Source organism: Callorhinus ursinus, unplaced genomic scaffold (genome assembly GCF_003265705.2).
Source record: "Callorhinus ursinus isolate GAN/ISIS: 27379988/994484 unplaced genomic scaffold, GSC_fseal_2.0 scaffold5, whole genome shotgun sequence".
NCBI classification, from domain to species: domain Eukaryota; kingdom Metazoa; phylum Chordata; class Mammalia; order Carnivora; family Otariidae; genus Callorhinus; species Callorhinus ursinus.
The window spans coordinates 24,274,566-24,301,893 of NW_027397067.1; the positions used below are offsets into that span (position 1 = coordinate 24,274,566).

Below are 27,328 nucleotides of genomic sequence, written 5' to 3' on the forward strand. Positions count from 1 at the left end.
TTTTGCCTTTCTAAAAATGGGAAAGTAGCATAGTTCTTTAGTGGAATCTTTTACCAACATATGATTATTTTCCTCTAAACTTGTAGATTTTTAGGCCCTGACTCCATGCTATTTTTATTTCTGGCTACTAATCCCAAACTATGTCCTACAAAGGATTTTAAGTAGCAAAGTATCTAAAAGATGAGCTATTTTTCTAGAACAGAGTGAGAAGTTTGAAATACATGCCACATGCAAAATAATGACCGTTTCATTATCAGGGCTCAAAATACCTATACTTTGCTTAAGTAGGTGCATTCTCAAGCTTGGTGTGGTCCCCGCCCACAATGCAAAAGTATAGCTAATAGCCCATGTCTGCAGTCTCATCTAGTCTGGCTCTGCCCTGTGGCTGCACCTGTTGCAGAGCAGAAATAATTTGCATCATACTATTCAGTTCAGACCTAGAGGTCCAGCTCCCTGAGCCATGAGAAATTGTTGTATAAAAAATTGTTGTATAGGGGCACCTGGGTGGCTCAGTCGTTGGGCGTCGGCCTTCGGCTCAGGTCATGGTCCCAGGGTCCTGGGATTGAGCCCCGTGTTGGGCTCCCTGCTCAGCGGGAAGCCTGCTTCTCCCTCTCCCTCTCCCCCTGCTTGTGTTCCCTCTCTCGCTGGCTCTCTCTGTCAAACAAATAAAAAAATGTTTAAAAAAATTCTTTAAAAAAATTGTATAAAAAATTGTAAAAAGAAAAAAAAGAATAGCAATGCAGATGGAAAAGGAGTGGCAGTCTGTTGGGATTCTAAAGGAGACCTACAGACTGGTTTTGTTACTATTGACCAGGAAGTACCTTGTTTTGTTTTTAAAGTTCTGTGTTCTTATTTGCATTACATGTTCTAGAAGAATATATTCTAAATCATTTTCCTCTTTCCCCTTGCCGGAAGTGCTCGAATACTAAACACATACACTCAAAAGAGGAAACTCAGGAACTCAGAAATCAGGTGACCAATGACTAAGTTAAATCTTTTCTGCTTACTGAAAGGGAAGAGTCTGATGATTAGTTGCCGATTCTCCTTGTATTTTTAAAGTTTTGGAGATACTGAATCATGTTCCCATTTCTGCTTTTTTCCACTCTGTTTTCTTCCATATTCACTGAACCTGGGCAGCAACATTGGATCTGCAACTCCTCTGATTCCAGTGTTTGGTATACCTATTGTGGTAAGTAAAACAGCAACAAGTGGTTCAGGGTAAGTTTTCATAAGAACTTCACGCTGCTGTGGAGGCGACACAGGAAACGACAGTGTGTTCCCACTGCCGCTGCTGGTGGAAAGGTGATGGCTGGTTGCTGTCCTTTGTGGATTTTCTGGATCCTTCACAGACCTCACAAGTCTCTAAACTGTGTTGTACTTGACCTCCGAGCGTTTCTGTTGTTCTCTGTGGTCAACTCTCTCCTCCTTGAGCCCAGTTTCAGATTCTTTCCAGTTTTGGCAGAACTCTTTGCTTCTGAGCTTTTGCCTCAGCCCCAAGACTTACTGGTTCTTCTTGAGAAGGTAGAGTAGTCCTAGCTGCCTTTTGGAATTGATTATTGCTCTGGTATGTGATTTTTTTTTCCTTCAGCACAGCAGTGGGCCTATAACAGCTTCTTTATAAGTGTTTGAGGCAGTGACTTTTGGGGAGTCTGGGAATGATCTCCCTAATTGGATATTAGCCTGGTTCTGTCAGTTACTAGCTGTGTGACCTCGAGCAAAAAGTACTTAGCTTCTCTGTGTCCCAGCTGTTTTGTCTGTAAAATGAAAGTGATTTTTTTAATGTGGGGAGGGGCAGGGGGAGAGAGTGAGAGAGAATCTCAAGTAGGCTCCACGCCCAGCGTGGAGCTGAGGCAGGCCTTGATCTCATGACCCTGAGATCAGCCATACCCTTATGCTATTAACTAGCTGTATCACTGTTTTTTTGTTTTTCCTCCCTATTTCTCTACAGATGTCTGCAGTCTGAAAGCACAGCATCAGGGCTAGACTGCAGTTGTGGTTTGGTATTTTCCACTGGTTTGCTCATCATGGGTTGACTGGTCTTTTCTACCCATTAGTGGTATCAGGAAGGTTTGATGCTTCCGAAAATGCTAGCTCCTTAAGATTCTATTGGGAAAAAGGACTGATGGTCTAATCCTTGGGGGAGATTTACAAATGTACTTTGAGTTCTGAGAAGTTCTGTAAGAAAGAAACCTATTTAATCCCCAGATTTTCAATTTTATTTTATTTTATTTTTTGAGTGTGTGTTGACTTCTTGAAAAACACACTCTGGCAAATGCTAATATAAAGTTACTTCCAGGGAATTAGCGTAATTGCCAGGTATAAGAACAAGACTTAGCCGTGTGACCAATCTTACACTTGTGGCTTTTTTCCTATATGTGGATTGTAACTGAATTCCCTTGCAACTTATCTCTGAAATTTTTCCATCCTGTAAGGTCAGTATACCTCTCCCCCTCCAGGAAGCCTCCCTAGCCCACTCTACCGCCAAGTGTCTCCTTTCTTTTGGCTTTTATGTACCTTCTATTTAAAAAAAAAAAAAAAAAAGATTTTATTTTTAAGTAATCTTTACACCCAACATGGGGCTTGAATTTACAATCTCAAGATCAAGAGTCACATGCTGGGGCACCTGGGTGGCTCAGTCAGTTGAGCATCTGACTCTTGATTTCGGCTCAGGTCATGATCTCATGGGTGGTGGGATCGAGTCCCACATCTGGGTTCTGTGCTCAGCAGGGAGTCTGCTTGAAGATTCTCTCCCCCTGCCCTTCCCACACATTCGCTCTCTCTCTCTTTCTCAAATAAATAAAGCTTTTAAAAAAGAGAGAGAGTCACACGCTCTACCTACTGAGCCAGCCAGGTGCCGCAATTATGTCACCTTCTCTGCACCATGTTGCACATGGCCTTTATTTATATTACACTTCCTATTATTATTCAAGCTTTTAATCTTTTAGTAACAATAATCTGATTTATCTTTTGATCTTTGAGGGAGGATCTTACGCCTTTCTGTCTAATGCTGGGAAATCCTGTGGTCCTTTCCTGCTGCCCCCTGCTGTAGGGACTGAGGGGAGCAAGCTACAGCACAACCCTGCTTGGGGCCATGGCCACCGCCATGTCCTTATCTTCCCTACCTTAGAGAATCTATCCTGGCTGAGCTCAAAAACGGGTGTGTCGGAAGCACTGATTCCTGTAGGTATTCCTGTGGAGCTGGTGGTACACCACCACCTGATTTAGTCTTTCCGAGAGGGTGAATTGCGTTTGGTGAACCTATGGGGTATTTACAGTGTATCGGTTTGCTAGGACTGCCATAACAAAACACCAGAGACTGGGTGACTTGATAGAAATTTATTTCTCACAGTTCTGGGAGCTGGAAGTCCAAGATCAAGGGTCAGCAGATTTGTTTCCTTCTTCCTTGCAGATGGCCACCTTCTTGCCATGTCTTTATATGGTCTTTTCTCTGTGTGCACTCATGCCTGGCACTCCCTGTGTGTCTAAATCTCCTTTTCTTGTAGGGACAGCGATCATATTGGAGTAAGACCTCACCCTAACAGTTTCTTTTTAACTTAATCTCTTGTTTAAAGACCAAATCTCCAAATATAGTCACATTGTAAGGTACTGGGAGGTTAGAATTTCAACATATGAATTTGGTGGGGGTGGGAGGGGACACACAATTCAGTTTATAATCTACAGAAATGGCAAGAAGTAGCTGTGTGTTCCTCAACTTTGGAAAAGGCAGAAAATGTGGGTGTCCGTGTCAGTCCATAAGACCCTGGACACATGCCCTCTTGTAAACTAGAATCATCAGACTCAGATTCGGTTCTAGCCCTTTTTTTTTTTTTTTTTTTTTTGCTATAGGTAGTCCAGAAACCCAAGAATTAATGGATCATTTAATTAAACCAATATTTACTGAGCATCTAGCCTGTCTGTTCTAAGCACTGAGGATATTATATAGTAGTGAACAACAAAGAAAAAAGTCCCTGCCCTTGTGAAGTTTTTTTTTTAAGACTTATTTATTTTTTGAGAGAGAGAGAAAGAGAATGGGTGGGGGGAGGAGTAGAGGGAGAGGAACAAGCAGATTCTGCCCTGACCACCAGAGATCACCACCGGGGCCTAATCAAGAGTCTGACATTTAACTGACTGAGCCACCCAGGCGCCTCCTCGAGGAGTTTTTATCAGTAAAATATTCAGCATGTCAGACAGTGGTAATTTCTGTGAGAAAAAAGTAGAGCAGGGGAGGGGACAGAGAGCAGAGATGGGGAATGCATCCCCTTTATAATGGGGATGCATTATAAAGTCGGATGACCAAGGAAAGCATCCCTGGGAAAGTGACATTTAGTAAACACCTGGAATAGTTGAGGGAGTGGGCCATGCAAGATATCTAAGGGAAGAGGTAGAGCAAAGAGCGAACACAAAGGCCCTGATGTGGGACATGTCTGGTGTGTTGGAAGGATAGTAAGACGTCCAGTGTGGCTGCAATGGAGTGAGGGAGGGGAAGGCAGTAGAAGATGAGGTCATAGAAAGAAATGGGGGGAGGGGGGCCTTGTAGGTCAGGGGATGGCTTATCTTCCACTGCGAGCAAGGCTTGGTCTGGCTCTTGTGTTGATGATAATCCATAACGGGGCGCAGGTGGAGGAGGAGATGTGTTGTGAGGCTGAGGCTGTTGCACAGTACTCCAGGTGAGAGAGATAATGGTGACTTGGACCAAAGGAGCTATGGTGGAGGTGATGAGAAGGGGTCAAATTCTGGAAGGAATCTGAAGATGGAGCTGACAGGACTAGCTGACAGATTGGGTGTGTGCTTGCAGCATGGCTCTCCAAGCTAAGCAGGTATATCCCTGTGTCTTGGTGTTCCCCCCTCTGAATGGGCCAGCCTCTTCACTGGCCTTTAGTTGTACCTCTTCTGTTCACTAACTTAAAATATCCTGTCTGTTTCATGCCAACTTTTTGTGGTCCATTAAAGTCCTACAGAGCATGTCAAGTCAAGTCAGCTGAATTTTATTTAGTTTAACAAGCTTTATTTAATAGGCATTGAGTTTAGTTATTATGTTAAGGAACACTTAGAATGCAAAGGATATGTGAGATACAGCCAGAACCTCAAGGAACTTCTGGCTTTTGTCTCATGTGTAGCAGGGGGAGTAACTGTAACATGAGGATTCATTCATTTATTCTATGAGCTCAGCGTGGCCACTGGGAAGCCCAATAGCCATTTGGAGCTAGAACTCTTGACCTATGCCAAGCTGAGCCCGCTTCTTCCTATCTTTCCCATTGCATCATATGATCTTTTGATTCTTACATCTAATTATTTTTTGTATGTTGGTCTTGTCTTCCCAGAAAAATCATAGACTTCCTGATGTGAAGACTAAGCCTCATATCTCTGTTCTCCACTCTCTAATACCCCTGCCCTCTGCCCAACCTGGGGTATCCTTTAATTATTTCTTTTCCTTATCCCCCACATTCATTGTGTTGATGATTCCCATTTTAACTATCTCCAGAATATGTTCTTAAGCCAGCTACTTCTCACTGTCCTCTACTCACCACTCATACCCCCCATCTCTCCTCTGGCCTCTGCAGGAGCCTCTCAGATTGTCCTCTCTCTACTTCGATTCTTGTCCCCATACAACCTGTTCTTGGCCCAGAGACCGGGGAGGTCTTTTGAAAATGCAAATAAGTCAGGCAATGTCACTCTCCTTGCTTAAAGCTTTCCAGTGGCTTTTCACTATAATTAGAGTGAAGTCCCAATTTTATACCAAGACGTCCAAGACCCCTCCAGATGGCCCCTGCCCACTTGTCTGATCCCTGTGATTCCCACCCACCCTCTCTCATTATTTGCCATCCACACTGGCCTTTATTATTATCATTGTTTATATTACCAACATAACACACATCAAAGTTTCCCTTTTAACCATCTTTAAGTGGATAGTTCAATGGCACTGAGGACATTCACAGTGTTGTGTGATCATTACCACTATCCCTTTCCAGCATTTTCATAATCCTGAACGGAAACTCTGTACCCATTAAACACTAATTCCCCATTTCTCCCTCCCTCTAGTTCCTGGTAATTTCCACTCTACTTTCTGTCTCTGTGAACTTGCTTATTCTAGTTACCTCATATAATGGTCTTTGTGGGTGCATGTTTGTGTGTGTCTGTATGTGCATGTTTTTGTTGTTGTTGCTTGAACATATCAAAGTCATCTCACCTCTGAGTCTGCACTTACTAGGAGTCCTTCTGATTAAAACACTCTATGTCCAGTTTCCACAGGCCTGCTTCCTTCCTGTCACTCCCTGAGTAAGGTAGTAAGTATCTCCACCACCCCGGCCCTCCACTCCTCCATCTCGACCACACACTCACTCTGTGTCCCATGACCCTGGTTGAGTTTCTTAGTGGCATGTACATTTCTCAAGAGCAGAGCCCATGACTTCTTCTTCATTGTTCTTTTTTAGTGCCTAGAGAGATGTTCGTCACATAATAGATGCCAAGCAAAAGTGAATAAGCACACATTTGTTATCTGCCATGTGTCTAGCACTGTGCTATGTGCCAGAGACATGAAAAACAGAGACATTCTTTCTGCCCTGAAGGGTTGTGCTATCTTTATGAAGAAGACGGATATGTAGGGGGCACCTGGGTGGCTCAGTCATTACACGCCCACCTTCGGTTCGGGTCATGATCCCAGGGTCCTGGGATCGAGCCCCGCATCGGGCTCCCTGCTCCGTGGGAAGCCTGCTTCTCCCTCTCCCGCTACCCCCTGCTTGTGTTCCCTCTCTTGCTATATCTCTCTCTGTCAAATAAATAAACAAAATCTTAAAAAAAAGACAGATATGTAAATGAATAATTGTAATAAAGATTTACAAATGAGCACTGAAGGATGGTCCAGTGCTATGAATGATAGTGTGTCTGTGACTGTGGGAGTGGGGAGGTGTGGAGGAGTCAAGGAAGGCTTAACAATGTTGATGATATTTGAATACATTTTGAGGGAGAAGAAGGAATTTCTAGACTGATGATGACAAGGGCATCCCTGTCCAAAGGGACCGCATATTTAGGTATCAGAAATTCCATTAAAGAGGTAAAATGATGTGCTATGAAGATTCAACTCCAGCTAACATTTCCTCCCTAGACCTCCGAGAATACTTAATGCCAACACTCAGAGGGGCACTGTTTTCATTTCCAGTGCCAACTGCAGTTGCCTGTTAAGAAAGATTCTGAGGCTGAGCTCAGTGGGAAAAAGTGCTATGATGGATTAGCAATGCTGACCTTTATGGTCGCAGTGGAAGTTGGAGCCTCTTGTGCTGGGCATTTGTTAAAACTGGTCACCACTTTCTGTAACAAACCAAATAGAGGATTTTATCGTATACGTTGTGACTTTAAAGTAATGAAGCTATCCTCCAGTAATTCCTTGTAAATAATAAAATCACATTCCATACAGTGCTATATGATCTTCTGATTCTTACATCTAATTATTTTTTTGTATATTCGTCTTGTCCTCCCAGAAAAATCATAGACTTCCTGATGTGAAGACTAAGCCTCATATCTCTGTTCTCCCCTCTCTAACACCCCTGGCCCCTGCCAACCCTGCTGTGATACCTGGCCCAACACTGAGTACCCACAGGGGCTCTCTAAACATTTGTCTGATTGAATTGAGTTGTTGACCTTGTCCTCCTAATCAGACAATTTCAGACCTGTGGGAACCTTAATTGGAAATAGAGAATTGCCCTTAGTAACACGACTCTGGTGATTCACTGCTTTTAACTTGTTCTCAGCTTCTGCTCCAGAGTCTTTGGTCTGCTTGCTCTGAGGATTTTCTACAAGGATATGGCTGGCAAAGAAGACACACATTACACTATGCTTGGTAATGCATATGAAAGTTTCCACATTTCAATACCCTAACAACCTTTTTCTTCTTAAGAAAGGTAATAATGGGTATTAATTATGCAAATCTTTGAAAATACAGGTGAAAACGAAGACATAAGGTAACCTAAGCCTATCACAATTGAGTTGGCCGCTGTCAATATTCTAATTTTGGTGAATATTCTTTTAAATATATAAAGGTATATATTAAAAACCACAAAACACCAGAATCATACTGTGTATACTATTGGGTAAACATATTTTTTTAAAACTTGATACTATACGATAAACATCTATGTCATTAAATATTCTAAAAATCCATTTTAATGACTGCATATTAATTTAATATATAGGTATACAAATTTAGTTATTCAACCACTTCTGTACATTTTTAATTGAGATATAATTGACATATAAGATTATATTAGGTATATGTATGTATCACAAAATGATCACAGTAAGTGTGGTTAATATCCATCACCACACATAATTATAAATTTTCTTTTATGATGAGAACTTTGAAGATATATTCTATTAGCAACTTTCTTTCTTTTTTTTTTTTTAAATATGGAACGCTTCACGAATTTGCTTGTCATCCTTGTGCAGGGACCATGCTAATCTTCTCTGTGTCGTTCCAATTTTAGTATATGTGCTGCCGAAACGAGCACTCTATTAGCAACTTTCAAATGTACAATACAGTTTTATTAACTATAGTCACCATTCTGTATACATCCCAGGACTTATTTTATAACTGGAAGTTTATACCTTTGGACCACCTTCATCCATTTTTGTCCATACCCATCGCCCACCTCTGGCAACTACCAATCTCTTCTCTGTATCTATAAATTTAGTGTTTTGTTTTGCTTTGTAGATTCCGCATATCAGAGAGATCATATGATATTTGTCTTTCTCTGTCTGATTTAGTATAATGCCCTCAGAGGCCATCCATGTTGCAAATTGGGCATTTTTTCTTTGGTCATAAACCATTTAGGGATGAACATCTTTTGGTCAAATATTTGTGAACATCCATGATTAGGTGAAATGACTGTTAATATAATTCATTCTATGAGAATTTTGTTGCAGGTAAACTCAATTGAGTGAGAGATGTTAAGATTGATTTTTTAAAAGGTTATTATTTATTTATTTATTTATTTATTTATTTATTTATTTATTTATTTGAGTGTGAGCAGGGGTAGAGGGAGAGAGAGACTCTCAAGCAGATTCTGCGCTGAGCACAGAGCCCCTTGTGGGCTGGATCCTATGGCCCTGAGATGGTGACCTGAACCAAAACCATTAGAGTCTGACACTTAACTGACTGAGCCACCCAGGCACCCCTAACATTAATTTTAAGGGTTGCATTCAGGGGCAAATCCACACAAACCTGTTATCGCCCCCCCACCGCCGCTCCTCAGTGCTTTTATGAACTCTTCTATACCTTTCTTGAAACTCCCTCTTCAGGAAGACTGTTCATTAACTTATTCATTCATTTATTTTTTCACTCACTTAACATTTACCAGATCTCTATATTTTCTATTTTGAACCAATGGAACATATGCAATGTGAAGACAGTGGATAAAAAGAGAGCAATGTTGATGGGAAAAGGTTAAAAGTTCCAAGTTAGAACAAGTAATTTTATGAAAATATTTTGGGGGGAGTTTTTTTCCTCCACACAGTTTAAAGTAATTCAGTATCTTCAAATTCCACCTCAACAATATTAGGCCATTTAAACACTATTTATGTTATGGGGAGTTTTCTTTTCTGTATTTGTACAATATTTTAAAATTCATTTTACTGTGGTAGGAACATTTTACATGAGATCTACCCTCTTCAATATTTAAGTGTACACAATATTGTTGACTATAGGCACAGTGTCATACAGCAGAGCTCTAGAACTTATTCATCTTGCTTGGTTGAAACTTTATGCCTGGGATGCCTGGGTGGCTCAGTTGATTAAGGGTCTGCCTTTGGCTCAGGTCGTGATCCCAGGGTCCTGGGGTCAAGTCCCACATCTGGCTCCTTGCTTAGCAAGGAGCCTGCTTCTCCCTCTGTCTGCCTCTTTCTCTCTCTCTCTGACAAATAAATTAAATCTCTAAAAAAAAAAAAAGAAACTTTATGCCTGTTTGTTAGGATTTCCCCATCTCCTCCTCCCCTTCAGCCCCTAGCAACCACTCTATGAATTTGACTACCTCATATGAGTGGAGTCCTGCAGTATTTGTCCTTATATAACCAGCTTATTTCCTTTAGCATAATGTTCATAGGATCCATTGATACTGTAGCATATTGCAAGATTTCCTTCTTTTTCTAAAGCCTGAATAGTATTTCACCGTATGTAGGCCACTTTATTTATTTATTTGTTTGTTTGTTTGTTTAAAGATTTTATTTATTTGACAGAACGCATATGCACAAGCAGGGGGAGCGGCAGGCAGAGGGAGAGGGATAAGCAGCCTCCCCGCGGAGCCAGGGACCGCAGCTCCGGGCTCGATCCCAGGACTCTGGTGGCTTAACCCACTGAGCCACCCAGGTGCCCCCAAAACAAAATCTTTAAAAAAAAAAGAAATCATGTCTGCATGCAAGGAAAATTTTACTTCTTCCTTTCCAATTTGGATGCTTTTTATTTATTTTTCTTGCCTAATTGATCTGACTAGGTCTTCTGGTGCTATGTAAGGAGTGGGTATCCTTGCTTTCTTTCTAATCTTAGAGGAAAAACTTTCAGTTTTTTACCATTGAGTGTAATGTTAGCTATGGACTTTTCATATATGGTTTTTATTATGTTGAGGCCATTTCCTCTAATCCTAGTTTGTTGAGAGTTTTTATCACAAAAAGGGTATTAAATTTTGTCAAATGCATTTTCTGTATCTATTGAGATAACCATGTGATTTTTATCCTTCAGTCTATAGAATTTTGCATCTACATTTATTGGAGATATTGGCCTGTAATTTTCTTTTCTTGTGGCGTCTTTGTCTGGTTTTAGTATCAGGGTAATGCTGGGCTCATAAAAATAAGTTTGGAAACGGTCCCTTTCAAATTTTTGAAGGAGTTTGAGGATTGGTATTAATTCTTATTTAAATGCTTGGTGGTAAATTTTACATGTGAGGCCATCTGGTCCTAGGCTTTTCTTTGTTGGGAAATTTTTTTATTACTTATTCAATCTCTTTATTAGTTATAGGTTGGTTCAGACTTTCTAATTTGTCATTCCTTTGGGTATTCCCCTTGGAAAACTTGGGGCTCTGGATACATGAACTAACCTCTTGCTTCTTGAGTGAAGCTGGGGGCTAGGGGCTGTTTTCCTGATTGTGCTGTGCCCGATGCAGGGTGTCTAGTAAAAGGACGTCCTCTACTGACTTTGGTGAGTCTGATTTCACATTCTCCTGGGATACAGGAAACTTTCAGTTAGTTTCTGATTTCTCGCAAAGGGAATTTGTCCATGAGTTGTTGCAGAATTGGTATGTTTGTGAGGGGAAGGGGTGGGTCTTGGACTTCTTACTCTGCCATTTTATTGACATCACTCCTCCAGGGAGGGAGATGTTTTTAACCACCCCCAATTTTTCTCATTACATGATTTTAATGGCATCTTTTGGGGAATGATACTTAGAACACTCTACTTACTAGAAATGATTAATAATAATTTATTGACATTATCTTTATTCTTCCATTTAGATAACATGAAAGTTCCTATTTCAATAGATGTTAAACCCTGTATAGCATTGAAGGGAAGCAGGGGATATTTGCATATTTACTACATTCCAAGTAAGTTCAATGTTTTGTTTTGTAATTCAATTCAACAAAATGTTTTTGTTTTGTAGTTCAAGAAGTATTAATGATAAATGATTGTGTTCCAAATGTACATGTATTGGTTTTCTATTTCTGTGTAACAAAGTACCACAATTTTAGTGGCTTAAAACAGCACACATCTATTATCTTGCAGTATTTGTGTGTCAGTAGTCTAGGCATGGCTTAGTTTGTCTGCTTCAGGATCTCCCACAAGGTTTCAGTTAAGGTGTCAGCCAGGACTGGAGTCTCTTCTAATGTTCAAGTAGGGAAGAATCCACTTCTAAGCTCATGTGGTTGTTGACAGTATTCCGTTCCTGTCTGGCTGTTGGACAGCAGTCAGTTAGTTCCTTGCCATATGGGCCTTTTCAACATAGCTTCTTTCTTCATCAAAGCCAGCAGGAGGGACAAGCTAACAAGATAGAAGTCACAATCTTATGTAGGCTAATCATGGAAGTGTCACTCTATCACCTTTGCTGTATGCTATTTGTTAGAAGCAAGCCACTAGGCTAGCTCACACTCATGGGGGAGGGGATTCCATATGACATAGGGGTAAAAATGGAAATAACTCGAGACTTCCAATAATCTAATAGGTATATCCTTTGTCAGCCATTAACTATTCAGCTCGTAAGTAAAGCTGGGTTTCCACTAATCAAAGATCTGCATATGAGCAAGCCACAACTTTTTTTTTAATAAAGATGACCCGCTAGAGAAAACTATGATGATAATGGGATGAAAGAAGGCAATTTTTTGGTTTTGTTTTGTGCTGTGTCTTGTTTTTCCTCTCTATCATTTTACTTGTAATCATTAGTTTAGTAAAAATGAAGTTAGGTAATGGTGATTACCCATTAATCACCATTAATTGTGGTGGTTACATGTGAGGCCATCTGGTCCTAGGCTTTTCTTTGTTGGGAAATTTTTTTATTACTTATTCAATCTCTTTATTAGTTATAGGTCGGTTCAGACTTTCTAATTTGTCATTCCTTTGGGTATTCCCCTTGGAATCAGGATGGATGAGGGTCTGTGAAAACATACAAAATGTTCTTCCTCTCCTAGTCAGCTCTGTTGCCTGTAAGTCCTAGGAAACTTCAAGTCTAATCATCATCATTATCATTATTGTTTTCGTCATCACCAACATCACTTACATCCTAACTTATATTTGGAGCTTATACTTTACAAAGTGCTTTCACATAAATAAACTTAAACATTTCCCCCTGATTTTAGTTCTCCAGTTTACAAGACAAAAGACAGCTGAGAACCCAGAAATATAGACAATAAACTTGTGTTTTAATTTTCTTGAATCTAATTGTTTAAACTTATTTTGAAACTTTCTGTATTCATTAAAAAATACTTAGAAATGCATAGTGTATTTCAAGTATAGTGACAGGGCTTGTGAATTCATTGATAAATAAGATGTTCTCTTGACCTTCAAAAATCAGTGCAGGGGTGCCTGGGTGGCTCAGATGGTTAAGCGTCTGCCTTCGGCTCAGGTCATGATCCCAGGGTCCTGGGATCGAGTCCCGCATCGGGCTCCCTGCTCCTTGGGAGCCTGCTTCTCCCTCTGCTTCTCTCTCTCTCTCTCTCTCTCTATCCCTCTGTCTCTCATGAATGAATAAATAAAATCTTTAAAAAAAAAATCAGTGCAGTAGGAGAGAGAGAGATCTGTAGATAATATGGTATGATAAGTGACATGATAGCATTTAGGCTTAGTGGTAGCCAAGAGGAAAGAATAATCAACTCTGTTTACTCCACTTTCTTGGCCAAAGGTGAAAGAAATAATCTAAGTTTTTGCCTGGCTAAAGTTCTACATTTTTTTCCTCTTTTCTCAGGTTTTGTTTTCTGCTTTAGGTGGTGTGCTTTATCTGCCCCCCACCCCCCATGTTTGGCAGGAGTGATTATTTACATAACAAATGACCTCATTTTCAAGTGAACCTCTTGCCCTTACACACAGGAAGCAGAATGTATCCTTCTAGGCTAAGTAGTATTGTATTATTACTTTATTAAGTAATACAGTACAGTGTACTTGTGGTTCTCTGAAAAGCAGGGACTAAAAAAGGAATTAGACATACAAGAGATTTATTGGGGGAAGTGCAGGGAAAAATAAAGTGAAGAGAATGCCGGAGTAGGCAAGGAGGGAATTCAGATTAATGTGCAGGTCTGATACCTTTGAAATGAGAGAGGAGGGCGCCTGGGTGGCTCAGTTGGTTAAGCAACTGCCTTCGGCTCAGGTCATGATCCTGGAGTCCCTGGATCGAGTCCCTGGATCGAGTCCCTGGATCGAGTCCCTGGATCGAGTCCCACATAGGGCTCCCTGCTCAGCAGGGAGTCTGCTTCTCCCTCTGACGCTCTTCCCTCTCGTGCTCTCTGGCTCTCATTCTCTCTCTCTCAAATAAATAAATAAAATCTTTAAAAAAAATGAGAGAGGAAAGGAAAGAGTATTTGGTAAGATGGTCATCAGACCAAAACGAATCCCTGAGATACTCTGAGCCAGGTCAATGGGGAGCCTTAGAGCAAAGATTGCCTGTCTGATGACAGGCAGGGGTAGTTTGACTGTAGTGTCCTTGTGGAGTTTGGTTATTATAGGAGCAGCCTTGGTCATAATAGGAACATTATAGGAGTTTGGCTTCTGGATGATTCTGGAGATAGATCTGAAGGTGCAGCAGCTAAAGGCTGTCTGCCAACTACACTTCCTTCTCCCAGCAGTTCTTTAAAAGGGAGGTTTGAGTACCTCACCACTGTGGCCACCACAAATAACCTTAATCATTCACTAAATATGACATTTTTATAACATTTTATTAATTCACTAACAAAATAATTATTTAGTCATATTTTAAAAATTGGATTATTTTGCGTTTTTATGGTGTTGTTGTATAAGTTCTTTATATATTTTGGATATTAATCCCTTATTGAATCTATCATTTGTAAATGTCTTCTCCTATTCAACAGGTTGTCTTTTTGTTTTATTGATGGGTTTCTTTGCTGTGCAAAAGCTTTTTATTTTGGTATAGTCCCAATAGTTTAATTTTGCTTTTGTTTCCCTTGTCAAAGTAAACAAATCTAGAAAAAATGTTTCTGTGGCTGATGTCAAAGAAATTACTGCCTGTTTTCTTCTAGGAATTTTATGGTTTCAGGTCTTACATTTAGGTATTTTAATCCACTTTGAGTTTATTTTTGTGTGTGGTATAAGAAAGTGTTACAGTTTCATTCTTTTGCATGTGACTATCCAGTTTTCTCAGTATTATTTGTTGAAGAGACTGTCTTTTTCCCATTGTATATTCTTGCCTCCTTTGTCATAGATTAATGGACCATACAACTGTGGCTTTATTTCTGGGCTATTTTGTTCCATTGATCTCTGTGTCTATTTTTGTGCCAGTGCCATACTCTTTTAATTACTACCACTTTGTGGTGTATCTTGAAATCTGCAATTATGATATGTCCAGCTTTGTTCTTTTTCAGGATTACTTTGGCTATTTGGGGTCTTTTGTTGTTCCATACAAGTTTTAGGATTATTTGTTTTATTTCTGTGAAAATGGTTTTAGTATTTTGATAGGGATTGCATTAAATCTATAGATTGCTTTGGATAGTATAGGTATTTTAGCAATAATTGTTCTCCCAATCCATGAGCATGGAATATTTTTCCATTTGTTTGTGTCACCTTCAATTTCTTTCATCAGTGTTTTATAGTTTTCAGAGTATAGGTCTTTCACCTCCTTAGTAAAGTTTATTCCTAGGTATTTTATTCCTTTTGGTACAGTTGTAAATGGGATTTTCTTAATTTTTCTTTTTGCTACTTTATTATTAGTGTATAGAAATGCAATAGATTTCTGTATATTAATTTTTTATCCTGTGACTCTACTGAACTCATTTATCAATTCCAGTAGTTTTCTGGTGGAGTCTTTAGGGTTTTCTTTATATAGTATCATGTCATCTACAAATAGTGAAAGTTTTACTTCTTCCTTACCAATTTGGATGCTTTTTATTTCTTTTTGCTGTCTGATTGCTGTGGCTAGGACTTCTAGTACTATGTTGAATAAAAGTGGTCAGAGTAAACATCCTTGTCTTGTTCCTGATCTTAGAGGAAAAGCTCTCAGTTTTTCCCCCTGGAGTATGATGTTAGCTGTGGGTTTTTCATATAGGGCCTTTATTATGTCGAGGTATGGTCCCGCTAAACTTACTTTGTTGAGAGTTTTTACCATGAGTGGATGTTTTACTTTGTCAAATGCTTTTCCTGCATCTACTGAAATGATCATATAGTTTTTATTCTTTCTCTTGTTAACGTGATGTATCATGTTGATTGATTTGTGAATATGAACCATCCTTGTATCCCTGGAATAAGTCCTACTTGATCATGGTGAATGATTTTTTAACGTGTTGCTGGATTTGGTTTGTTAATATTTTGTTAAGGATGTTTTTTGCATCTTCATTCATCAGAGATACTGACCCATAGATCTCTTTTTCTGTAGTGTCTTTATCTGGTTTTGGTGTCAGAGTAGTGCTTGGCCTCATAGAATGAATCTGGAAGCTTTTCTTCCTCTTCTGTTTTTTGGAATAGGTTTTTTTTTTTATAAAGATATAATGTATTATTTGTTTCAGGGATACAGGTCTGTGATTCATCAGTCTTAAACAATACCCAGTGCTCATTATCTCACATGCCCTCCTTAATGTCCATCATCCAGTTACCCCTTCCCTCCAATCCCCTCCCTTCTAGCAACCCTCAGTTTGTTTCCCATGATTAAGAGTCTGTTATGGTTTGTCTCCCTCTCTGGTTTTGTCTTGTTTTATTTTTTCTTCTCTTCCCCTATGATCCTCTGTTTTGTTTCTTAAATTCCACATATCAGTGAGATCATATGGTAATTGTCTTTCTCTGATTGACTTATTTCGCTTAGCATAATACCCTCTAGTTCTGTCCACGTCATTGCAAATGGCAAGATTTCATTTTTTTTTGATGGCTGCTATTTTCTTTAATATTTTGAGAAGAATAGGTAATAACTTAAAAAAAACAATAATTGTTTTTATCATAAAAAAGATTGTACATATTTTCCAGTTGGACCAACCAAATGAATTAGAAGGGTTGAGCAAAATGCAGTGTTTACTGGAATTTTCCATGTTAAATGGTACTATGGAGACCATGAAGAAATAATAAGATAACTCATGTATATTATTTTCTTTTTTTTAAGATTTTATTTATTTATTTGACAGAGAGAGACACAGCGAGAGAGGGAACACAAGCAAGGGGAATGGGAGAGGGAGAGGGAGAAGCAGGCTTCCCGCTGAACAGGGAGCCCGATGTGGGGCTCAATCCCAGGACCCTGGGATCATGACCTGAGCCGAAGGCAGATGCTTAACGACTGAGCCACCCAGGCGCCCCTAACTCATGTAATTTTTAATCAAGAGGTTGTTCTATTCTCCATGAACTCTTTCATCAAATCTCCTAAAAAAGTGAGCATGAGTTGATTATCCTCATTTCCTTTCCTTTCCATGTCTTTTTTCGTGAACTTCCTAGCAGAACTGTAAATTTTACATTTCTGTTTGATGGTTTTCTCAAAAACATAGGCTCCTCTCTTTTGAGGCACAGCATACATAATTCTTACTGTGGAATATCCTGTTTGGTTACATTCCACTAATTATCCTCTCAGAACTTCAGTTTTCTCATCTGTTACAGAGGGATAGCAATGCCCACATGGTAAGTTGTTGTGATGATTAAATGAAATAATATAGGAAAGGTGCTGGGCATGCTTTAAGTATACGGTACAGTACATGTTAATTATTATTTATAAAGGAATCTATTCTTTGAAGGACTAATGGGATTTTTTTTCTTTTTAAGGAAGAGATATTAAAAAATTATATTTCAATCTCTATATATCTTTTCACTCCATGCATTTTCCAATGCGCAAAGAAGTTGTTTGCCGAGGATCTGATGATCTTTATTCTTTCTGCAGAGCTCTGAAGGGAGGTAAGCATTCAATTCATATTATTTTCAGAATAGAACAGAATAGTTTATGAGAATGTTCTGAATATTAAATGCACTGAAAATGTGCAGTTCCTTTTCTAATAATTTTTTTCATCCAAAGTTTTTACTTTTAGCGGCTTAAACAACATTTTACAATTATGTCATTGAATTGTGAGGATGGTACTTACTTAAGTGTGTTTGAAGATATATTAAAATTTTTACCTTGTTCAGATTAATATTGTACATTTACCATTGGTTATAGATCCCTTTTTCTAAACATTACACTTATTATTTTTTATAGAAACTCACTGAACCACAGCCAAGGGAATAGGATTGGTGGAATCAGAGGGGAAAGAAAAAAAAGGGAATTAAAAAAATTTTATTAAAAAAAAAAACCTCACTAGGTTTTTCTAGTGTTTTCTTCAATGTCTTCCCCCATCTTTTTCCACCCTGATGTTATTCACAGAATCACAAAATTTCAGAGCTTAGGACCTTAAAGGCTACTTATTGCAAACTCATGAATTTTTCCTTAATAATTTTTAAACTAGCATTTTACATAGTTTCAATGTTTATAAATATTATACAGTCACATTACCAAAAATTGGGAAGTATAAACAATAAAAATATCACAGAATCATATTTCTAAAAACATTTTGGAGTATTTCCTTCTGGTTTTTCAATGTATGTGCATTGCTTATGTACTCATAAGTATGCTACACTATAATAGTTTTCTTTTTTTAAGATTTTATTTTTAAGTAATCTCTATACCAACATGGGGCTTGAACTTACAGCCCCAAGATCAAGAGTCACATGCTCTACCAGCTGAGCCAGCCAGGTGCCCCAGTAATTTTCTTTTTAAAAGTTATTGTATTCAATGGGGCGCCTGGGTGGCTCAGATGGTTAAGTGTCTGCCTTCGGCTCAGGTCATGATCCCGAGGTCCTGGGATCGAGTCCCGCATCGGGCTCCCTGCTCCTTGGGAGCCTGCTTCTCCCTCTGCTTCTCTCTCTCTCTCTCTCTCTCTCTCCCCCCCTCTGTCTCTCATGAATAAATAAATAAAATCTTAAAAAAAAATTATTGTATTCAATTTTTTGAGTAGTTGATCCATGTGGTTCAAAAACCAAAGTATAAACATTACATAATGAAACATCTCCCTTAATGGGTATGCTCTGGTTTACTTAACCATTCTCCTGTTGGACATTAGTTTCCTTATGATATTTTTACTATTATAAATAATATTGTAATAAATATATTTCTGTATATAATTTTTCTCATATTTTATATTTGAATATGTTTGCAAGGAGTTACATATAACTCCCCGGGAAATAGCTGAGCTTAAGAGGGTTGACTGTATTTGTGGTTTTGTTTACATAGGCCAAATTGCTTTTCTAAAGGAATGTATCAATTTATACATTATATCACCAGCAATGTTATATACAGTAGTTTAATCTCTGTCTTGTTAACAGTGGACGTTATCATCTAAAAAATAAAGAAGTTAAAAAAAAAACTATTGGGGGCTTCCTGGGTGGCTCAGTCGGTTAAGTGTCTGCCTTCGGCTCAGGTCATGATCCCAGTGTCCTGGGATTGAGCCCTGCAGGGAGCCTGCTTCTCCCTCTCCCTTTGCCTGCCTGTCTGCCTACTTGTGATCTCTCTCAATCTCTCTCTGTCAAATAAATAAACAAAATCTTAAAAACAACAACAACAACAACAACAAAACTATTACGTTAAAAAAACCCCACCAGTTGTTTTATTAACATTTAAAAATTACTATTGCAGTTGAATATTTTCCTATACAATTAGTTATCATTAACCTGTGGTCCCTCTTATTTAAAAAAAAGGTTTTAGGTAGGGGTGCCTGGCTGGCTCAGTTGGCCAAGCATCTGATTCTTGATTTTGGCTCAAGTCACGATCTCAGGGTTTCTCAGGTGAGATTGAGCCCTGTGTTAGGCTCCCTGCTCAGTGGGGAGTCGGCTTGGGATTCTTTCTCTCTCTCTCTCTCCCACTCTGCACCACACTCTCCCCCAGCTCTCTCTCTCTTAAAAAAAAAAAAAAAAGATTTTAGTAGTTTACATGCATACATTAAATTTAACAACATAGCATAAATTAGATGTAGATGGGACAAAAAGTGGAAAATAAGGGCTGGGAATTAATGGAATGAGAGTGGTATAAAAATTCATATGAGGCTTATACTGGCTTTGACATTTATATCAATTTGATTATACATTTTCTAGCAGTCATTAAGAAAATTGTTTCTAAGTACATCAGTTTTTTTGCTATGCAAGTGAAGCTTTGAGATATATCTCCTAGCCAACCATCTCTCCATGGCTCTGACTTGCCTGCCACCCCCAAACCATATGCAAATTATGGAGCTGGCATTGCTTCTAAGTCTGGGCTCAGAGTTGGAAAGACCTGAGTCTCTGTCCCAGCTTTTCCACCTACCAACAATGTGGCCTTGGGTGGGTTATTTAACCCCTATTGGCCTCATTTTCCTAATCTGTAAAATGGGGACAGTGAAACCTATTGAACAGGATTTTAAGGATATAATTAGAAAATGCATATTAAAAAAAAGGTTAGTACAGTGCTCAGAATAAGAATTCAAGAAGTATGGTTCTCGAATAATAAATACTCATGTGAGTAATAGGGGTCCTTTTTTTCCCTGATTTTACAGTCCTGTCATTTTTACAAGTGAGGAGACTGATGCCTGGAGTGACCCAGTAATGTATCCTTGGCCATTTGGAGAACTAGTAACAGAGTAGTCTCATGACTCTTAAGGCCCACCCTTCCACTGTACCATGATTTCTCTTTGGAAAAAAAAAAAAAAACATAAAACCCTCTTGGAAGATTACTGTTGTTTTTTTTTTTTAAACAATTGTTTCACAATCCCACCTAATCTCTGTGAGATTATGTTGACATTTTATCTAAATTTTTAAAATTTCACTTTCTTGAGATCTAAGATGTGTCAGACTCAACCCAGTCTGCTGGCTTTTCCCTCCCTTCCTCATTTCCTTCCACAAACATCTGTTGAACCTAATTTGAGCGAGTCATGATTTAGGCTTTGGTGATCCAAAGTTGAATGATAGGGTCTCCCTCCTCAGAAGGTCCCTCTGTTCTGGGAAAGTCACGGGAACAAAAATTATAATGAAATGTCATAAACGCCAATAGAATTACATGCTCCTAGTTTTAACTATATAGTTCTCAATTTGCTGTGACAGAACTCAGATAAGGTTTCAGAGATTATGTTATTAAAATCTTGAATCTGAGAAAATCAGAGAGGAGGAGGAAGGGCATTCCTTGGAGAGGAAACAGCAGAGGCAAACACATGTAGCCATGAAAGAATATGGTTTATTTGGAGAGTAGTTTTTTTGTAGCTGGAGCAGAATGTGCTGTGGGGAATTGCTGGAGATGAGCCTAGGAAAGGGGGCAGGGGTGAGCACGTAAGTCATGCACAAAATATTGGCCTGCATCTTGTCATCAGTGGGTAGGGATGACCCACAGAGATTTTCAGTTTTGCAGATAACTGGTGTCCATATGGAAGGAGGCGGGGGTTGGCTGAGGCAGGAAACTGGGATGGAAGGAAGACCAGCCAGGAGGCTGTGTGAGAGACCATGAAGTCTGAACAAAGATGGCAGCCTGGGAGCAGAGGGGAGGAGAAGAGAGAAGGCATATTTGGAGACAGAATTGGCAGGATATGCTGATTTATTTGATGTGGCAGGCAAAGATTAGGGAAAATCAAGGGCTGGTAGAGGGCCAGTGACTGGGATTAGCAGAAATGCCATTATCTGAAATGATGGGTGCAGAAGAAGGGGCAGATTTTTAAAAAGAAAGCAATGGGTTCAGGTTTGGGCATATCGAGCTCAAGGTAATTTTGGAACATTCAAATAAACATGTCCATCTGGTAGCTGAGTATATGGGCTCAGAGCTCAGGGCATTCTGATTTACAAAGCACTGATGCTATCAAGAGACCCTTGAAAATTTGGGAATCAAATTAGTAAGTACCATACATATCCACTTTTAAAATAATTTTCTTTTTTGTATTTGTTACAAAAGTCATATATTTCTAGGATATCATATTTAGAAAATGTACGGAAGCAAAAATAAAATAAAGATTACCCATAATATTACCACTTCTTACACACACACACACACACACACACACACACACACACACACACACACCTTTGTTTCTTTTAAAAACACATTTGAGGGGGCGCCTGGGTGGCTCAGTTGGTTGGGTGGCTCAGTTGGTTAGGTGACTGCCTTCGGCTCAGGTCATGATCCTGGAGTCCCGGGATTGAGCTCCCTGCTCAGCAGGGAGCCTGCTTCTCCCTCTGACCCTCCCCCCTCTCATGTACTCTCTCTCTCTCTCAAATAAATAAATAAATAAATAAATAAATAAATAAATAAATCTTAAAAAAAAATAACAACACATTTGAGGGGCACCTGGGTGGCTCAGTCGGTTAAGTGTCTGCCTTCGGCTCAGGTCATGATCTCAGAATCCTGGGATTAAGCCCTGTGTCAGGCTCCATGCTCATCAGGGAGTCTCCCTGACCCTCTCTCTCTGCCCCTTCCCCCTGCTCTCTCTCTCAAATAAATAAAATCTTTAAAAAAACCCACATTTGAAAATAAATAAATGGATATTTCAAAGGCATATTTTTTTTTAAAGATTTTATTTATTCGTCAGAGACAGAGAGAGGGAGAGCACAAGCAGGGGGAACAACAGGGCCCAGGGTGCCAGCAGAGCAGTGGGCAGCAGGGAGCCAAGACCCATCTAGGGGAGTTGCGTGCATGCCCCACTGTCCCATCCTGCTTGGTACCCCTCTCCCCATTTACAGCCAGTGACCCCTGCTACCTGGTGGGAGCCTGGATGCAGGGAGGGTCAGGGTTAGTCAAAGTTGCCCTGCAGTGTCTGAAGTGGGGTGTGGCCATGATCAACCGCCTGGGCTGGCAGCACCGGCATTGTTTAGTGGGTGATTAGGTGGGGGCAGGACTGCCTCCCCACCAACAGGTAGCTCATGGAGGTATTACACAGAGGTTGCAAAACCCTTGAGGGTCACTCATGGGACAGCAGGCCTATGGGAAGGAAAGAAGCCTGATTTGTCTTCTCTGACCCGATGTGAGGCATGAGGCATCTGGCAGCACGGGGGAGGGAGACCTTAGGCAGCTGTCAGGCCCGTGCTTTGTGCAGGTGCCCCAGTCATGGAGCAGCCCCCTGGGTGCCCTTGAGCTTCTATACTCACCTTTCACTCTGTGCCAAGAGAACATCCCTTGGATCATTCCATGTCTGGGGGTAACTTCTCTTCCTTCTTTCAAATTTCCTGAGTCAAGCTTGTGTTAGTTTTCTCAGCTTGAGATACCTTCTGGGGATGAGCCACCAAATACAAGTTGTGTCGTTTCAGTGATTCTGCCTTAGAGTTAAAAGCTCTGATATTTGTGTTTAAAGCTGTCATTGCACAAAATAAAGATGAATGGCAATTTAAAATTTTGTTTGACTTCAAATGATACTACATAGCAAATAAAAAATATCATGGCAAGTCTAGAGAGAGAGACTGTGGAAGAAAGCTTTATATTTCTGTACCTTTAATAGGATGTCTCTCCTGCTTTTTGATCAAGGAGCCCCCATTTCTACTTTGCACTGGGCCTTGTAAATTATGTAGCTGAGCCAGGGACTCAGGGACCAGGCAGTAGGAGCTAGAGATTCAAAAGTGACCAAAGCAAAGCCCCTGTCCTCAATGGAGCTTATAGACTAGTAAACAAGATCATAAAATAACATTCAAATGAAATAAGATTCCGTTTATGAGAAGTACTCTCAAGGAAAGCAGCAGGCTAATGAGATAGACCGTAAGTGTCTGTGCGGGGGGCACCTGAGTTGGTGGGCACGGAGGGCATTTACCTGCTCTTCTCTTCACCGCCGTCACTGCCTCCTGGCCTCTAACTGGTCTCCCTGACTCTTAGTGCCCCCTTAAATCCGTCCACAATATGGTCATGTGACCCATCTTTCTAAACACAGTCTGACCATTTCATACCCTTGGATGTTCTTTCATTGCCTCCATTCTCTCAGATGTGGAATCTGAGCACATTTATGTTTACTTCTTCAGATTTCCTTCTTAACACTCCTGCTTCTCCTTTGCTTTAATAATGCTGCGCCCCTTGCAGGTGTATGCATTAGTCATACTGATTTTCACTTTCTCGCCTTTGCTTCTCTTTTTCCTGCCACCTGGAATGTCCTTCGTTTCCTTCCTTCCCAACCTCTGTGACGATTCAACTCCCTTCCTTCTCTTTTCTAGATTCCCTTCCCATGGCATCTTGTGAATAAAGTAACTACAATATCAATGATAATTATTAAGACATCATTGTTATTCACAAGACGCCATGGGAAGAAGGTCTAGAAAGGAGGAATAATATTTAATGCTCTAATAAACATTTTAATGTTAATAACATTTTAAAAAATATTTTATTTATTTATTTGAGAGAGAGAGCCTAAACCCTGGGGGAAGGGCAGAGGGAGAAGCAGGGTCCCTGCTGAACAGGGGCGATCCCAGGACCCAGAGATCATGATCTGAGCTGAAGGCAGCCGCCTAACTGACTGAGCCACCCAGGTGCCCCCAAATATTAATAACATTTAATGAGTGCTAAGTTCTAGGCATTGTTCTGAGCACATACATATCTTAGCTCTTATAGCCTTCATGTTAATCCTATGAGAGCGGTGTTATAATCCATTGCCATTTTACCAAAGCACAGAGAAGCTAAGTGACTTGCCCAAGGCCACACTCCAAGTAAGTAGAGGAGCTGAGATTCAGACTCAGAACCATCACTCTTACCAAAAATGCTGTATGCTGCTTTTATCCTTGCTACATCTTTTTATGGCATTGTATTTGGAATGGTTTCTTTACATGCCTATATCCCCATAGATGTTAACTCTCTGAGGGAAGGAACAGTGTGTACTAGCCCTTGTCTCCTCAGTCCCTGGTAAGAGTAGCTTTCAATAAATACTTGTTGAACTATTACATTTGAATTAGATTGGCCTTGAATGAAAGAAATCATAACATCATGAAGACAAGATCACTTTACTGAGCTCAAGAACTAAGATTTCAGTGTATTAACACCCCTATTAAGGAGATACCCAGAAGCAAATAGGTGCTTTTTTATGAAAATAGAAATATATATATACACACACACACACACACACACACACACACACACACACACACACACAGACATAATCCATTCATTTGCTATTAAGGATTGTCTTTAGCTAGTTAGGAGAACAATAACCATTACTTTAAAAGAGACTTTTGGCCACTATTGCTTTTGTTAGAGATTCAAAACATTTCTACTTTTCTATCCTGATCCCGTAAGTTCACTCCTTCGGTGTTTCTGATTAGGTCGGTGGAGTGTGGTTTTTCCTGCACTTCTGTCTTCCACAGCTTCTGCAGGCTCGGGCCCATGGCCATGCATTTCAAATGTGACTACTTAGGCTTCTCAGTGGCGGGACTGGAAGGAGATTTGGTATCCTGGCTGCCCCCCAACTCTCTCCTCCACTTTTAGGAAGATCTGTTATACTCTGCTGAAGGAGCAGCAGTATTAAATATGCACATATCTAATTTGGGATGATGCCTATGAGCACTTGCTTGCTCATTCATTCACTGTTGAGACTAGTAGGCCTTCAAATTTTGCATCCCCCGAGGGATGAAATAGGGGCTGATACTGAGAGACGCTTGGGGTTGGCAGAGAGTGCCATCGGAGAATCATAGCCAGGATACAAAACTCACTACTTCTACAATTTTCTTGGGATCACCTCTGCTAGCAGCGGTGTAGAAGGTGCGCTCCAACGACATTAAAAAAAAAAAAAACACCCGATGATGACCAATATAACTTTTTGTATTTTGTATTTTGTTTGTAGAGACTGTGAATACAACAGTATCCTTCTCCTTCACGGGATTACGATTTTCTAAGGTATTGCTCAAGTCATTTGTACTTTCTTGAGAATCTTTTGCAAAGTAGCAAATGTGTTAAGAATTTGAAACAAGCCATTCACAACTTCAAAAATTGCTATTCAGTATTAAGGTGTTTTAAGACTGTGTTTTTCACTTTTACTTAGTTTTGGGTATTTTGTATTTCTTCTTTCTGTGGAATATGGAAATATGGAAAAGTAACACAAAAGAAAGTTCTTTTGCACTTCATGTTTTTCCTCTAATATACATGGCTAAAAGTAATTTGAATACTCATTATTAATCTGGTGAATGATCTTTGGGTGAAAGTACTGTACGACCGACCGCTGTGTGTGACTCTGGAACTGCCTCCATGAATAGTAATAATGTAATTTTAGGTATTTGTATTAGATACCTGGCAATGAAATTTTGTACATGTTTCACTTTGCGTGACCATTTTTAAAATAGTCTTCATGAATGCATATTCCTTACCTATTTTGTTCTAAAGGATATTGAATGTTTGAAAATCTCACAGGCTTGTTTCAAACAATTATTAAAAAACATCCTCTTGTAATTGGGAAATAAATAGGTTTATGCTCGCTGAATTCAAAGGCATACAAAATTTCATCTCATTAGAAAACCAAGATAATGATAACCAATTTAATTTAAATGGCTTCCTTCTACTAAGACAAAGTTCTTATAAAAGTCTTACAAAATAGAAGCATCTAACATTTTATTTGCTTGTATTTCTTATTCCTCCTTTTAGGGACAATACAGATGTGTTGCAGAAGCCATCTCTGGAGATCCTGAAGAAACGCTCTTTTGTTTGAATTTTACCATCATACACCACCCTGATTTCAATTAGAATAAATAAAGTATATTTTTATTTTTCAGAGGTCGTATTGTTCACTTAAATTTTATCTTTCATAGTGTATTAATGTCTGCCATAACAAGTAGCACAGCTTGGGTGGCCTGAACAATTAGAAATTTGTTTTCTCACAGTTCTGGATGCTAGAAATGCGAGATAAAATTGTGGGTAGGTTTGGTTCCTCTTAGGGCCTCTCCCTTTGACTTAGAGATGACCACCTTCCAAGTGTCTTCACATGGTTTTCCCTCTGTGTGTGTGTGTGTGTGTCCTAATCTCTTGTTATAAGGACACCAGGCACACTGGTTTAGAGCCTACCCTAATGACCTCCTTTTACCTTAATTACCTCTTTAAAGGCCCTACCTACAAATCCAGTCACCTTCTGAGGCGCTGGCGGGGGGGAGGACTTAAGCATATGAATTTTGGAGGAACAAAATTCAGTCCGTAACACACAGGTAGTGAAATCTCTTGAACTGGTTGACTTCTCCCCATTTCCTGCCTCTCTACTCTGGGGCAAGTTACCAGCATTGGCCTCCTGGACTACTCAGCTGCCTCCTGACTGATCTCTCTGCACCCGGTCAGGTGCCTCTGGTAAAGTATTCTCCACAAAGGCAGTTTCCATAATACTGTCAAAATACGTGTCCAGTTATGTCACCACAATGCAAATGGAACAAAATGAAGTGAAACCAAACCAGGTCCTTCCTGTGGCTTCTGATTCTTTTTAGGGTAAAGTTGCAATCTTCTGGAGAGCCTGCCAGAGCCTGGCCACCCTTTCCCTCTCCAGCCTCTTCTCCCGCCACTTCTCCCCTTGCTTTCTGTGTTCCAGAATGTACCACAGTCCTTCACCTCTAGAATCTTCAGCCACAGTTTCCTCTGGCTCTATTCTCCTCTTCCACTCTGCCCTGCCTTTACCCCTTCACCTCTGTAATGGGTGTGGATCTTTCCTGGCTCAGGGGCTACTTCCTCAGGGAATCATCAGTGGGTAG

The 27,328-nt window shown here is 39.9% G+C and overlaps 1 protein-coding gene and 1 non-coding gene across 3 annotated transcripts; one reads left to right on the forward strand and one right to left on the reverse strand.

Annotated features, from left to right (window-relative positions):
• Positions 1 to 976: 976 nt before the first annotated feature.
• LY96 (lymphocyte antigen 96) lies at positions 977 to 26,370 on the forward strand. 2 transcript variants are annotated; one of them, XM_025870742.2, is made up of 5 exons: positions 984 to 1,189; positions 11,491 to 11,580; positions 17,426 to 17,554; positions 25,450 to 25,502; positions 26,244 to 26,370. In XM_025870742.2, the coding sequence occupies exons 1-5, from the start codon at positions 1,078 to 1,080 to the stop codon at positions 26,340 to 26,342; spliced, it is 483 nt and encodes a 160-aa protein (XP_025726527.1). In that variant the 5' UTR covers positions 984 to 1,077; the 3' UTR covers positions 26,343 to 26,370. The 2 variants fall into 2 exon arrangements, with proteins under 2 accessions (XP_025726528.1, XP_025726527.1); XM_025870743.2 differs by lacking the exon at positions 11,491 to 11,580 and having other exon boundaries at positions 977 to 1,189.
• LOC112823773 (U6 spliceosomal RNA) lies at positions 8,395 to 8,501 on the reverse strand. The gene has a single exon (XR_003208131.1). It is a non-coding gene; the product is annotated as a U6 spliceosomal RNA (small nuclear RNA).
• Positions 26,371 to 27,328: the final 958 nt, after the last annotated feature.

What these genes read in the sequence shown, in the direction of transcription:
- LY96 (XM_025870742.2), top strand. Translation starts at nt 1,078, where the DNA reads ATGTTCCCATTTCTGCTTTTTTCCACTCTGTTTTCTTCCATATTCACT. An exon ending in GCATATTTACTACATTCCAA is followed by an intron (nt 11,581 to 17,425) that starts GTAAGTTCAATG and finishes TTTCTTTTTAAG; the next exon opens with GAAGAGATATTAAAAAATTA. An exon ending in CTGCAGAGCTCTGAAGGGAG is followed by an intron (nt 17,555 to 25,449) that starts GTAAGCATTCAA and finishes TTTTGTTTGTAG; the next exon opens with AGACTGTGAATACAACAGTA.